General features: G+C 44.4%; 1 protein-coding gene across 1 annotated transcript in view; it reads right to left on the reverse strand.

Moving 5' to 3' along the window:
• Positions 1 to 13,640, reverse strand: part of SLC35F4 (solute carrier family 35, member F4) — a 62,564-nt gene that overhangs the window by 2,624 nt on the left and 46,300 nt on the right. Inside the window, exons 5-7 of the mRNA XM_009879413.1 lie at positions 7,617 to 7,836; positions 1,379 to 1,504; positions 448 to 640 (exon numbers count right to left, since the gene is read on the reverse strand). Coding sequence (XP_009877715.1) covers positions 448 to 640; positions 1,379 to 1,504; positions 7,617 to 7,836 — 539 coding nt within the window. The remainder of the gene's footprint in view (positions 1 to 447; positions 641 to 1,378; positions 1,505 to 7,616; positions 7,837 to 13,640) is intronic.

Below are 13,640 nucleotides of genomic sequence, written 5' to 3' on the forward strand. Positions count from 1 at the left end.
AAGACGACGGGAGAAGAAACAGCACCAGCCTTTGCAGGCTGACGTACAACTGCTTGGGCTCTGCCTAGAGCCCTGCATCACCCACAGAAAGGTGCTCACATCAACCCCAGTGCATACACCAACCCCAACAGAGCGTGCCAAGAACTGACTGGGTACACGCAGCCCTTTGAAATTGGATTTAGAGCAATCAAGCTGGTGGGAAACACCAATAAAGCTATGGTAGGAATGCAAAGATGAAATGTGGTCAGTTAGCTCGACTGCTTCTTGTTTATTTTATGTTATTAATATTAGCATTAAGGCTTCTTATGACAAATATTAATCATTTATCAAAGAGCACCTGTGAGAGAGCTCTGCTGCTTGAGGGGGGACAATTGTTTGTTCCTGAGGCTAATTTTGTATTGCAGGAGAGAAGATCTAGAAATGGGAGTAAATCTTTTTATCACTTACCTAACCAGAGACCGGCTACGCCACACAGGTAACCCCAGGGCACTGCAGAGAAAGGGGACCAGTACTCCACTTTTGTAAAATACAGTATGATTGGGGTAACAGAGATGAAAATTAAATTGAAGAAGCCCAGGGTAGAAACGAAATGAGCCGCTTCCCCAAAGTTTGCACTCCCAAGAAACATTTTGAATAAGACCTGCAAAGGAGAGGAGAGAGAGGAGTTTTAGACTTCATGCGCCTGTCACGGGAAGCAAAGTTCTGCACAAAGTCCTCCATTCCTTTGGGCAAAGCAGGGCACGGGACAACCCTGACTGGGACAAGGTGCTCCTCCTCACCCGCATTTCACCCTCCCCGAGCTGCCAATAAATGGAGCCACATCTAATCCAACCTTTTTCTAACATAGATGAGTCCCTGCCTTCTTCATCCCTCACCTTCAAGAGCAGTCACTACCTCCAAGCAGGGGGCAAAGCCCTGGGTGTCTCCAGTGGGCTCTGAGCCCAGCGAGCGCAGGATGTGCAAGCAAAGCTGCAGTGCAGCCGGGGGACAAGCTGGGGCTGAGCCGCTGGTCCCTGTGCAGAGCAGGCGGCACCACCCGCATCCTCGCTCCCCGTCACAGATGGCAAACCCCTTCCAAACAGCGTCGATAAACTGTGATGGCACGAAATGATTAAAACATGGTCCTAAACTTCTTGTGAGCATAGCATCAGAGATTTCATTAAAGGCTCGTAAAGTGAAGTCATTCTGAATATCTAGCATCTACCCCTCTAGTAGATTTCCTGACATCATGACATCGCCTGGTCACAATATGAATGATGCAGGAGGAGGGATGAGTAAAATAAACCCTTTGTTTTATAGTGATTTCCTTAAGTACTCGTGCATTTTTAACACGCAGTGTTGAAGAGTGTCAGAATACTAATAAGCAGTTAGGACCTACCTTATACAATGCAGATGTAGAGGCTGATCCAACGGCATATGCTACCCCAATAATTGAATCACCCTGGAAACCATCTGCATAAGCCATCATTACGATTCCTGTGATTGCCATTATGGCTGCAACTATCTGCACAGACAAAGCAAAGCAACGTAAAACTTGGTGCAATTTCATTACATGAGAAAGACTTCACCACTGTGTGGGGTTTCAATGAGCGTCACTAGCTACTTTCTCTGACTTGAAATTTTTTTGCTTTCCCTTAAATAGGGAAAATTATGTACAGTTGGGAGAGATGTAAAACATAAAGAAACTGTATGCACCGATAGCAATATGTAACTATAGCATTGTAAATTCTCCTGGGACCTACTGACAGAACATCCATCATTAAGTATTTTACAAGCTAAACATCCACTCTGGGGCTATAACTCCAAGATCAAGAAATTGTAAGACAACAAAAGAAATACTTAGCAACACCATCAATTTTACTTGAAATGCAGACACTCAGATAGCTGACCTTCCTCAACATCATTCCAGGAGAATGACCCCTGTATTTTGGAAAAGCAGCGTACCACTAGGGGTTCTTCCTGCCTGTGCACGGCATTTTCTAAGGGTTCTGCCAGCTTTCTTGGCCAGACATTACCAAATTTCTTTATGAAGCCTTTACTGTCTTGTTTAGGTTTTTAGCCTCACTTGAAAATCCCCAACAGAGCTTATAAGGAGCTTCAAAGAAAAAGAACAAAATAATTTACTATATGGTATCGTGGCAGTGATCCCAATATGTTTTATTCTCTAAAAAACCTCCTCCCTCTACCTAATTGCCCTCAGCAGCTAAATAAGGAGTCTGAATTTCAAAGACACTGAATACCTATCTGCCATGGACTGCAGAGGAATGTGTATTTCCTCAGACCTGTGGAAAATCACAGTCCTGTATTTCTGAAAGCGAGCATTTTTTTTTGGAAATGATTTTTTAAAAGGTATTACATTGAACATTTTATCCTTATAGAAAGGCTGTTCATGTACTAGAGCCAGGTGTAGAGCAGAAGATGCACAAAAGCAGATGCCCAAAGCTGGTGGTTACAGCAGCAACATTTAAGGTTCAGACCTCATTTTCTAATCCCAGAGATCCATTAAATCACACAACTCCCCAGTGGATAGGCAAGGCAGGCTCTCCCCATTCACCCAAAGGAAGAAATTAGTTCAACTTGCCAACACTGCCACACCAACTGGCTTCCAAACTCAACTGCTGAGCCAAGCAGGGCTTTTCACCTTCTTGCTGCTGCACCTCTGAGCTGACACCAACGTGAGATGGACACTTCCTTCCTGGAAAACCTCATTAAACTTCATTTAAGAAATATTTACTGCTGAACAAACCTAAGCTTCACACCACAGACTTTAAAGGTATCTTGATCAAATCACGCACCCTTTTGCAGAGAAGTCTGACTTTTATATCTCATATAATTTTACCAATAGGCCCAGAAAACCCACTGATACACACACAAGGCAGATGTGAGCCAGACTGTGGGAATAAAGCACAAAAATCCCATGAAAGAGTTTCAACAGCAGAGGAAAACAACATGTTTCAAGGGAGCTATGGGACAGAGACACATGCCTGACTCAGGTAGAAGTGTCCACACATGGGGGACAACGGAGAGCACAAATCCACTCCCCAAGGTAGAGCCAATCTCTGAGACTACAGGTAAAAATGTTACCACTGTTAAATCCTGTAAGTATCTAGGCCACCATCTTCACTGGGGAACTCATCTCCTGGGTGCAGATTTAAGTATTTCACTGTTAGCCCTCTTCTACCAGTAACTGAGGCTCCCAGGCACCCTCCCGGCATTGCTGTCACAGGGCTGAAACAGGGTCACAAACCGCAGAACGTGTCTGTTATCTCACCTTCCTTCTCTTTAAAATATCCACGCTCCAACGTACAGGTCAACAAAGCTGCCTGGCTGTCACCTAAACATGAAGGCACCCTTGGCACCTCCAAATTCACCATGAAATGTTGCTTGAAAGCCAGGTGCCCCAACTTCGTGACAAGGGTTGGGGTCACTTACGTACTCACAGCCTCTCAGGTGTAACACAGTGGTTCTAGGAGAGCTGAAAGGGCTTTAGCAAGAGGGGACCAAATGGCTTCCCCCTCCTCCTTCCCAGAATAACACATCCCAGCAGTCAGGCTATCCTGGGTGGAGGGCTTGAGTCCCTTTATCCAGAGGAGGGCTGTGGATCCAAAATTGCCATCTCTGGACTTAGGGCTCCCAGCGGTGAGCTGCTGAGGAGGATTTTCAGTGCTTAAATGGGAACACTCGGCACAGGGCACAGACCCTCACCCCAAGATGCAGCAATGCTTATTTTGATCCCTGAACTTACATCTACCCAAGGACCTGTGAGCAAAACAAAGTTAAAATTGTTTTAGAAAAATGTGCTTCAGTCCTGTTCAGCAGCTTCTCCCTCCTACCTTCGGTCCAGCGAGCAGTTCATTAGCAGTGTAATTGCGTAGTGCTGCTCTCCTTACAACTTATCCTAAGATACAAACACTACAGAAGACTCAGCCTTGAAGCAATGTAGAATTACACCCAGGACCTCGCAGACATCAGCAGGAGCCCTCCTGTCAGTTTTCAGAAGCCCCCTGACCTGCTCCGCTACGCTCCCTGCCTGCTCTCATCTCAGGCTGCACTACACACCTTGTCTTGCACATAAATTCTGATGCAGCATTTCAGCTGTCAGCTGGAATATTTCAGCTGGAATATTTCAAGCAATGTCTCCCACAAGGCAAACCAGAAAAGTCCAATGTAGTTATCCCTTCTTCCAAGGGAAAGGATCAAGATTTAACTCCTGGTGTACTCATCGCTCAGACCCAGCAAACAAGTCCTTTGCTTGTATTACTGAAAATGAGTGTATCCATCATCCCCAACAGCAAATTCTTCCTATTGGGAGAAACATCTTCCCAGTCTGACCACACCAGATTTAGAGCGCCAGCTTCATAATTTAATCAAATATTTAGAAAGCCAAGCAATCTTTTTTTTTCCTGAAACAACTAAAATGGACACTCATGGAGCACCATCTCATAAACCATTAGATAAATAAGACCTGACACTGGAAAACAGCGAGAACGTTATTTAAGTTTCATGTTCAAAGCTCTTGCTGCAAATTTAACACCACTGCATTAGCGCAGTTGAACTCTGCCTAGCAATTGCCATGTGTTTACTTTAGAAACCTAAGAGCATATTCTGCAGGCTTCTCTAAGCTGTAAGGTCACAGTGAAACAAACCTGGTTGTAGTAGCTGACAGCTTGTTAAACAAGGCTTTTAATTAATGGAAGAGGGTAGTAGCTTTCTTTTGGACTCTCCTAGATAAGGAATGGAATTAGCCTGCCTCTATTTTTTTTCTTTCTTCCCTTGAAGAAGAGCAACCCCAACTAACATTTCACTCAGGAAAATGTTTTTCCCCCCACGTTGAGCACAGCAGAAAATGAGGTCTTATAGTAATGAAACCTGTCTCCAGGCTTGAGTCAACCTTTTTTTGGGGAAAAATGTCCCCAAACCACTCCAACCTACCTAATAAGCACTAATTCAGCTTCAGAGATGGAACATAAACAAAGGCTCAAACATGTGAACATTTAAGCACCCAGCTAAAAGAAAGCAACACAAGCCAACAGAACTACTCAAATACATGAAGTCTTTAAAAATTTGTGTTTGCCCTGAGCCAAAGCTGCCTGCACTTCCAGAAGTCCCAGTGTAACATGGATACATTATCAATTTGCAGAGATGTTCAGAAGTGTCCAAGCAAAGACTATGGTGCAGGCAGGGCTTGTGCCATGTTTCCCTTTGCAGAGCAGTAGTACTTCAGGTACCAAAGGTCTACCTGCACTATTTTTACAGGTATAAGAGCTTTATAGTCATTTCTGTATATGTCCTTCTCACATGGATACTCTTTTCACCAGCTGGTGCTTTTCTCTCTTGGGTTGGCTGCAATCTTCTTCCCATGCTACAGCATCCCCACTGAGGGCACATGGCTCTCAGTGCAGAACACACGCTCCAGGTAGCAGGAACCTTCACGTGCAGCCCTTCTGCAGCCAGTCAATGCTTCCATGGGTGAGATCATGCCGTACCGTAAGGTGGCCATCAAGACGAGTTTGTCTTTAGACAGCCCACCTGAAAATCCAGGCCCCCCCCAACACGGCCAGGAGCTGCTTTCGGGGGCACGCAGGGGATCGGTGAGCCATCCGGCAGTTCGGAGACTGCCCACAGCAATGCCAGGCGGGCAGAACTGGTGATGCTGGGAATCTGCCGCTGAGCCTTCTGGTTCTCAAGCCCAGGCAGATGAAAGCTGTCTCAGGTACAGAGCCACCAGCTGCATCGCCACCTCTGATGTGCCTCCGAAGCGCCCGCCGCCTCTGAAGCTGAAAATGCCGCGAGGAGCTGAGCTCCTTTGAAAACCTGGCTGTGCCCCTGGGTGCTAAGTGCTTTTGCAAAAACACCGGCTCCGAGCATATGATTAAGCCCTTATTTCTTTTTGTCTCCTTGCTGTCCAAATAACCTAATTACACTTGCACTCCGAGAGGCTTCGGGCTGAAAGCAGTAGAGGTATTCAAAGCACAAAAGGCTGAGTCTGTGCTGCTTTGTCGTATTTTAGTTCTCAAACACTTTCCTGAGTGGTTATTAACGTTTATAAGTGTTATTCTGGCAGGAGGGCTGCTGGAAAACGCTGCTAATTAACTTGCCAGCACTGTGCATCCAGAATCTGCCAGTCAGAAGCAAAACCCAGTTTCTTTTATGTGCAGCATTTGCTGTTTGCTCCTTCTGCCAGGCCTTTTTTGTGCAAACCTCATGGTGTTTACAGTATTAATACTAATGCATATTTATAGCAACTTTTTTTTTAGGCACTGAAAAATAATAACTGAAAATAGCTTTAGTCTTTTTCATCCAGGTTTCTTTAAGAGAGTAGGCTAGAAAAACCCAAGAGCTATGCTTGCTCTTCTAGGAAGAGGTTGCTTTGAGACAAAATTAGCTGAAGGGGAACATATTTTAGTATTTTTCTCAGCTGCAATCTGAGATGATGATGGGGTAGAGAAGGGAAGTTACCATTCCTGTTAATTTCTGTAGGGAAGAAATGAGCATTTCAAACCCTGCCTATTCTTTGAGCTAGTCACCAGCAGGGTGAGGGTAGGTCACATTCACCTGATAGTACTATATTTTAAATTGCATATGAAATAAATATACAGGTGGCTTCACCAAGGGCTAGATCAGATGCCTGTGAACCAGGATGCCTTTTCCTTTCATTTTTGAACCCTTCTATCACACTATGAATTGAAAAAAAAAGCTGCTGTGTTAATTTAAAAAAAAAAAAAAGACAAACTCATTCCGATGAGTGTCCTGATCCATCGTGTTTCCCATGGAACTTAAATCTCATTGCTGGTGGTCCTTTCTGGTTACAGGCATCACACTCAGCCCCAGCCAGTCCCTAATGAAGTTCAAGGTTCAGGATAGTTCAATCAAGATTGTACCCAACAGGGCCATCAGGTCTTGAGCCATTTCAACAGGGCAATCCGCACCAGCAGGACTGGCAAGAAAGCCTTGACTACTCCTCAGCCAAGGTGTAGAGTCAACAGTTTAAATTGCTGCATGTTAGGAGATTTGTGTGTGTAAAATCACAGGAAAAATACTTTCTCCCAGTTGCAAGTGCATATCTTCTTGCCTGAGGTTTGTTTTTTTTTTCTTTTCTTTTTGCAGGGTCCATATCACAGCCAGCGAGTCCTGCAACACTTCAGTGCAAAATACACCTTCATGCAAAACACTCATTCTTTTTAAGCCAAATTTGGCATGTGTGTGTAAAAAGTAAGAGGGTGATACATGAAAAACACATTACACATTGAAACAAGGAAGAAAATTGCTTTGGTTAGAACCTAAGCATTCATCACTAAGTTTAAAATAAAATTAATTGACTGTACTTCAGCACCGTAACCCAAGACAGAATAGGTTTATATGAAACTGGAAGTTCTCTAACTCATCAAATTATGCCTAGATGTAACAGCCTCTTGCAATTCCCACATCAAATTGCCTCTGGAGTCTGAGATCTCTAACTGATCTTCAGGCTTAGATTTGCATCATAAAATTAAATGAGAAATGGTTTCATGGTATATATATACCACAATGTGATGGTACTATGGCAGCACAATAGCTAATGGATTTAAGGGCAATTATGAAAACCAGAGAGAGTTGAAAATGAGGCATGTCATTACCCTTGCTCCCATGAACCTGTCTTTCAGCACAATCCAAGAAAGCAAGAAGACAAAAGCTTTGTTACAACAGAATAGGGCAGAGACGTCTGTGGCTGTCAGCTTCTTTAAAGCCAGTAAATACAGGTAGTTAGTCAAAGTCCACAGAATAGAAAAGGGAGCAGTCCTTTTAAGAAAGAGTTTCAGCGTCAGACCATCTTCACCAAAAATCCGACTGCATTCCCTAGGAAGAGAAAAGAGTTTAAAACTCAGGTAGGATTTGCCTTAGCATTCACTCCAGCACAACAACAATTCGTTAAGACTTTTATCGCACTCAATTAAGCGCTCATCCTAACTACCCTGCACACTCATAAGAATCTATTGTTTAATTCACATAGAGAAAATAACCCACCATCGTCTTAAAACAGCAGTTCCGCAAATATAAGTAACTTACCTGGAGTAATCACACTCTACACAACAATAATCCTGGGGACTCACGCACAGAAATGAAGGTTATCTATAACATACTGACAGTTCTCAGACTCTGCCTTCGAGGCCATGAACAGAAGGATTATAACTACAATTTTTCTTTCTCAGTAGCTTGACAGTTTTTTCTCGCTTTGCTCCAAAACCCGCTTTTATTCTTCGTGAAATATATTCGCATGGCCAAATAAGCTTTAAGAATTGCTTAAAGATACTCAAAAATCCTGCCAGACGCATCACGATGGCAGGAAAGGGAGCCAGTGGGCCTGAGCCAGTTGAACGAGTGCAAGAAAAGGAAGGAAAGGGGAAGGAAGGGTACTTAACAGCTTCATTTTATTCCATGGTGAAAATCTGGGATTGCTTAGCGACACTTCTTTGCGGACTAAATTGCAAACACCTTTGGTTTCCCAACTGTGTCACGTGCCACTTGAGTTGTGTCTTAGGCTTTCACGGAAGGGAAGGGTCAGCTCAGAGGACACTGGTTTTGGGGACAGCACTCCCATGCAAAATGGTACCTACAGGGACTAAGAATGCATGGTAATATGAAATCAAAAACACCTGTTCAGGAGTGGGTGGTGGCAGTGTAATAATTATCCTGATTTGGCTTTGCTTTTACAGAGAGAATTGTTTTCAGGTCTTCTACAGCACTTTCAGTAATTCTGGGGAATTCTGCTATAATAAAAACATTGCATTTTTTATACTATTAAGAATGGAAACCAGCTCTGCTGTTTCAAGGAAAGCAGAATAATAACATCCATGTAATACAGGAGATCTGCTATGTCTTACTTAATAACCTTTCATTCTCTGCTGCTGCTAAAACAACCTGGGGTGCAAAGCAGTCATTTCTGGCAATAATTTCTTTCTCAAACTCTGGGCCAGGGTGTCCAACAAGCTAATGCTCAGCCAGGTTGGATCTGCTAATTATCTCGTTCACTTTGGTTGACCTAGAGGTTCTCAGGCATCAGTCTGTACTCCAAAGATCAGAACAGAAATGTTACACATGGAATTACTAGTGGTGTGCATCATTTATCTGAGATGCGAAGCAAATACTCAGAGAAGCCAACAAATTAATGCCTAAATGTAACTGTAGGTTTTTATATCACTCATTTCAACAGGAGTTAGAGGTGATGAGTTTCCTTGTCTGAGAATGCACCAGAAGCAGACTTGAACGCTCGCTGACATGCAGGTAGAGCAGTTTACATTTAAAAGATATTTTTCTCCCCTTGGGACTTAGGTGGATGCAAATGGTGATTCTGAGCTCTGGCTATATCTCACTTCAAGACAGGTGGCCTCTGACTTGGCTGCACTGTGGCTGTGTCACCATTATGTGACACCACAGCCAGGATGCCCCATCTCCTGGCAAGAACAAATCTGCACTGTGAACTACAGACGCGTACAGAGCCCGCTCTCGCCAACCCAGCGGGAATTCTGCCATCAGTTTTGATGCACGATTGGATCGTTACACGGTTGTAAATCCAACCTGTCTCGGAAGCTGTCGGGATCTGTCTTAAAGGAAACAAGCTTGCACTGCATTTAAACAAGACAGAAAGGTGCTTGGGCTGCTCACAGTAATACTGGGCATGGTTAAGTACTCCAGTGCTGTGCTGATCGTGTAGAAAGGCAAGAGCAAAACTATCCAAGCACATCACTGGTGGAGTCTGCAAGGCAGCAGGAGAAGCTCCTCTACAAACGTGCCATGGGAAATTGTACCCCTGCCATCCATCGTGGCCCTCCCCTGCCAGGAAGATGCTGGGAACAAACCCAGTGCTCCTCCCTCTCCATCCACAGAGAGGGTGGGTGGCTTGTAAAGCCAAAAAGGTTGGGGATGGAGGGGATGCCAGAATAGGTCAGGTTTTGTTGTCCTGCTGCTCTCTCGGATGTCTGCACACAAACTCGCAAGGATGGAGTCTGAAGTGCCCTGGCTGTGAATCCTCAGAAGGAAGAAGCCTCAGTGATTGCTATATTATTCTGGGTCAGGCTCTGTGGGCTGGTCAACTATTTGGGAGAGGCAGTTGTGGTAACGATACAAATACCACTTTTCTTTGGGTTCCCAGAAGCTGTGGGAAGGACAAGCATGGATTCACAGCTAGGAAAAGAAATCTGGAAACAGTTCACAGGCCCCAGGCAATGGGCTGTTTAAGCAGATGGAAGAGCCCGCATCACACCCAGCAGTGTACAGTGACCAGACAAAACAGGGGCCACCAGTTTCTCACCTCTCAATTAAAAATAAACAGGAAAGACTTGTGACAGGCTTGTGCTAAGCGACACAGAGACCTATTGAATTCACCTCTGTGCCTAGGAGAGCTCCATGAGTAATGCTCAGTGAATGAGAAGATAGGAAGAATATTTTATTTTCCCAGTCATGGCTACAGCAGATCTCCTCAGCCCTTGTGAGGGCTGGTCGCTCAGTGGTTAACTCAGCCTCTTTGGCATGCAACTAAAATTAAACTTGCAAGAGTTATCAGACATGACAGTGATTAAAACCCTGGGCTCAAGAGAGACGCTCTGTGGATCCCTCCCTATACAGATAATATCTGTAGGCTGTTAACTCAAAGGCAGAGACATATCTAAGGGCAGCTGACCCCAAAACTATGGCACAAACTATTTCCAAATGCACAAGAAGTCTATTTAAAACCTGTCCTCTAACATAAATAGCTCTTTTTATTTGCAGGTATCCCTGAGCCATCAGCTCTGGGATGTGTGCCATACTCTCAAGAATTACAGCACCTCAGGCAGTCATGTAGCTTTGCCTCTGGCACCCACTAAATAGCCTGCAGTCGCCTCTTAGTTATTCTGATGCCAGCCCCTGCAGAAGAATGGGTTTATTCACCCCTGACGAACAGCAGCCTCTGGAATGTCATACAGAAGCTGGCTTTAAAACAGCTTACAGAACAGAACCAAAACAGAGCTAACAGACACTATCAGGGGTAATGTGAATGCGGTGAAGGTAATTACATCACCTGGATTAAAACTTGGCAAGGCCACCACTGACTTTGTGGTAGTAAGAAGCACCACGGGACCTTCTGTGAGCACAAGTTGTTACTTCGTCATTTGGTCCTTCTATCTAAATGATGGTATCTGCCACAATAAAAACATTTCCCAGTTCCATTTGAGGAGACAGACACCAAACTGAGCAATGGTGGTGAAGCAACTGGTGAATCGTTTTCCAAGACTGACCAAGCCCGAACATTAAGAGAGCTTGGCCAACTGTATTTGTGTGTTCAAGAGCTGGAGCAAAAGTAAAAGTGTGCCTTGTGGCCAAGAGGGCGAGTGGGATCCTGGGGGGCATTAAGAAAAGTGTGTCCAGCAGGGCTAGGGAGGTTCTCCTCCCCCTCTACTCTGCCCTAGTCAGACCACACCTGGAATATTGGGTCCAGTTTTGGGCTCCCCAATCCAAGAGAGACAGGGATCTATTGGGATCAACAGGGATCAACAGAGAGCTACAAGGATGATCAAGGAACTTGAACACCTCTCCTTTAAAGAGATACTGAGAGAACTGGGGCTGTTTAGTCTTGAAAGGAGACGGCTGAGAGGGGACCTTATTAATGTATAGAAATATCTGAGGGGTGAGGGTCAAGAGGAAGGGGGCAATCTCTTCTCAGTGGTGCCCAGCAATAGAACAAGAAATAATGGGTTTAAGTTAGAACATAGCAAGTTCCACCTCAATACGAGGAGAAACTTCTTTACTGTGAGGATGACGGAGCCCTGGCACAGACTGCCCACAGAGGGTGTGGAGTCTCGTTCTCTGGAGACTTTCAAACCCTGCCTGGGTGCGTTCCTGTGTGGCTGCCCTGGGTGATCCTGCTCTGGCAGGGGGGTTGGAACATTCTATGATTCTATGAAAGGGAACAGTGCATGAGTCTCTCACATCAGCAGAGTCTGGCTCAGAAGGCAGCACCACAGGAATGCTGCCTCCCAACAAGAATGGTCCAAGCCCTGGCTTTTGTGCTGCTGCTGATCCTCGATACTGTTAAGCCATTTAGGGTTGAAGTAACTTCAGGCAACAGAGATCCTAATTTCTCCTCTGAAAAGCCCTTTGCAGTGAAGATCTAGAGTTGCAGTGCTGTTCCAGAGGAGGCTGAGGAAGCTGGACTCAGCTGCTGCTGCAACACAGATGGAGAGATTTGTAGGTGACAAAATTGCAGATGACAGATGACAGCAAATATCAGCTACTTATGGCTCTGTTTTTACTTCAAGTGATGCTCACATCTTGTTATCCTTCTTGCTAGAAAACCAGCTCTTTCCTACATGTTCATATTTATTAAATCTGCACCTAACAATGCTCTTCCTAGCCAGTGCCTCAAGGCTGCATAGTGCCTGTAGGACTAACCTCAGCTATTATATCATGGATATATCCTGGCAGAAAGCCAGACAGCGGATGGGGAGGCAAAATTTACTGACACTGAAAGTATCATCCACCTATTCCAAATCATAACTCTATTAGGATCCTACGTCAAGTGTGTGGAGTGTCTTCTGCTGTGGTAAATACTGGCACAGTTTCTGATTTTCTATTGCTGAGCTTACTGATCTTCAGAGGTTTTTATTCACTGCTAATGCAAGGAGTTTCAAGCTCTTTAGGTGGGAAATACCTTTTATCTACAGTACTGAGGGGATGCCAAGAGCTCTGTCTTCTGCCTCAAGACAGCCAAGATACATTACTGAAATGCAGCAGTGAGGTAATAACCGTGAGTTAGTTTCTAAGACCGCAAGGTTTAATCTCAAAGGTAAAGTGTGAAAGGTAAGAAATACTCAATTTACAATCTCTGACATTATAAACCTTCCAGATAGCCTATCTAAAATTGAAGATTGAGACTTCTGTCCTTTCAAGCGGGATTTATTAAAGCAACAGTGGCTCTAATACAGCTTTGCCAGCCTGGGTCAGGACTCCACAAGTCATTTACATGATCACTGATCTCCACCAAGATATCATAGTCGCTGTTTATTGTGATCCACTGGGAATATCTGCTGGACGAAATGTCATACGCCTTTAAAGCATCTGCTGAGTAACCACATGCTTCAGAAGCACAAAGACAAGTCACCTCTGGATGCTGAGGTAGACCTGGAATTTTTACAAGATGGGTCTCATTGACAAGAATTAGCTACTCCACAGAAATAAAACCAGCAAATGTAGCAACAAGAAATCTTACAAAATCTAATAAAAAGCCCTGTAACAGGGATGGTATCAAGAACACAAACCAAACGATTATAGAAACATTTGATGTACCTTTGAAAGTAACCCTATTCTGGGAAGGAGGCTGGGTTAAATGACCTCCAAAGATCCTTTCCGAGCTACATCTCTCTGTAACTCTCTGAATTTAAACACTGCAAATGATGCGTGTCAGTTCTTTAAGTCACCAGAAAATCAAGTGATCATCCTGAAGAGATTTCCATTCCCATACCCAAACTGAAAGAGTCTGGCTTGTCAAGTCCTAACGTGGCACAAACCAAGTAGTTGGTTCCCATGATAAAGTATTTGCCAGCAGTTCCCTCCTCCCTAGGATGTTTCTGACGTATCTGGAATAGGAAATACTCTGGGAAGTTGCACATCAGCAGTAACACCGCTCT

Source organism: Apaloderma vittatum, unplaced genomic scaffold (assembly GCF_000703405.1).
Source record: "Apaloderma vittatum isolate BGI_N311 unplaced genomic scaffold, ASM70340v1 scaffold16972, whole genome shotgun sequence".
Taxonomy (NCBI): Eukaryota; Metazoa; Chordata; class Aves; order Trogoniformes; family Trogonidae; genus Apaloderma; species Apaloderma vittatum.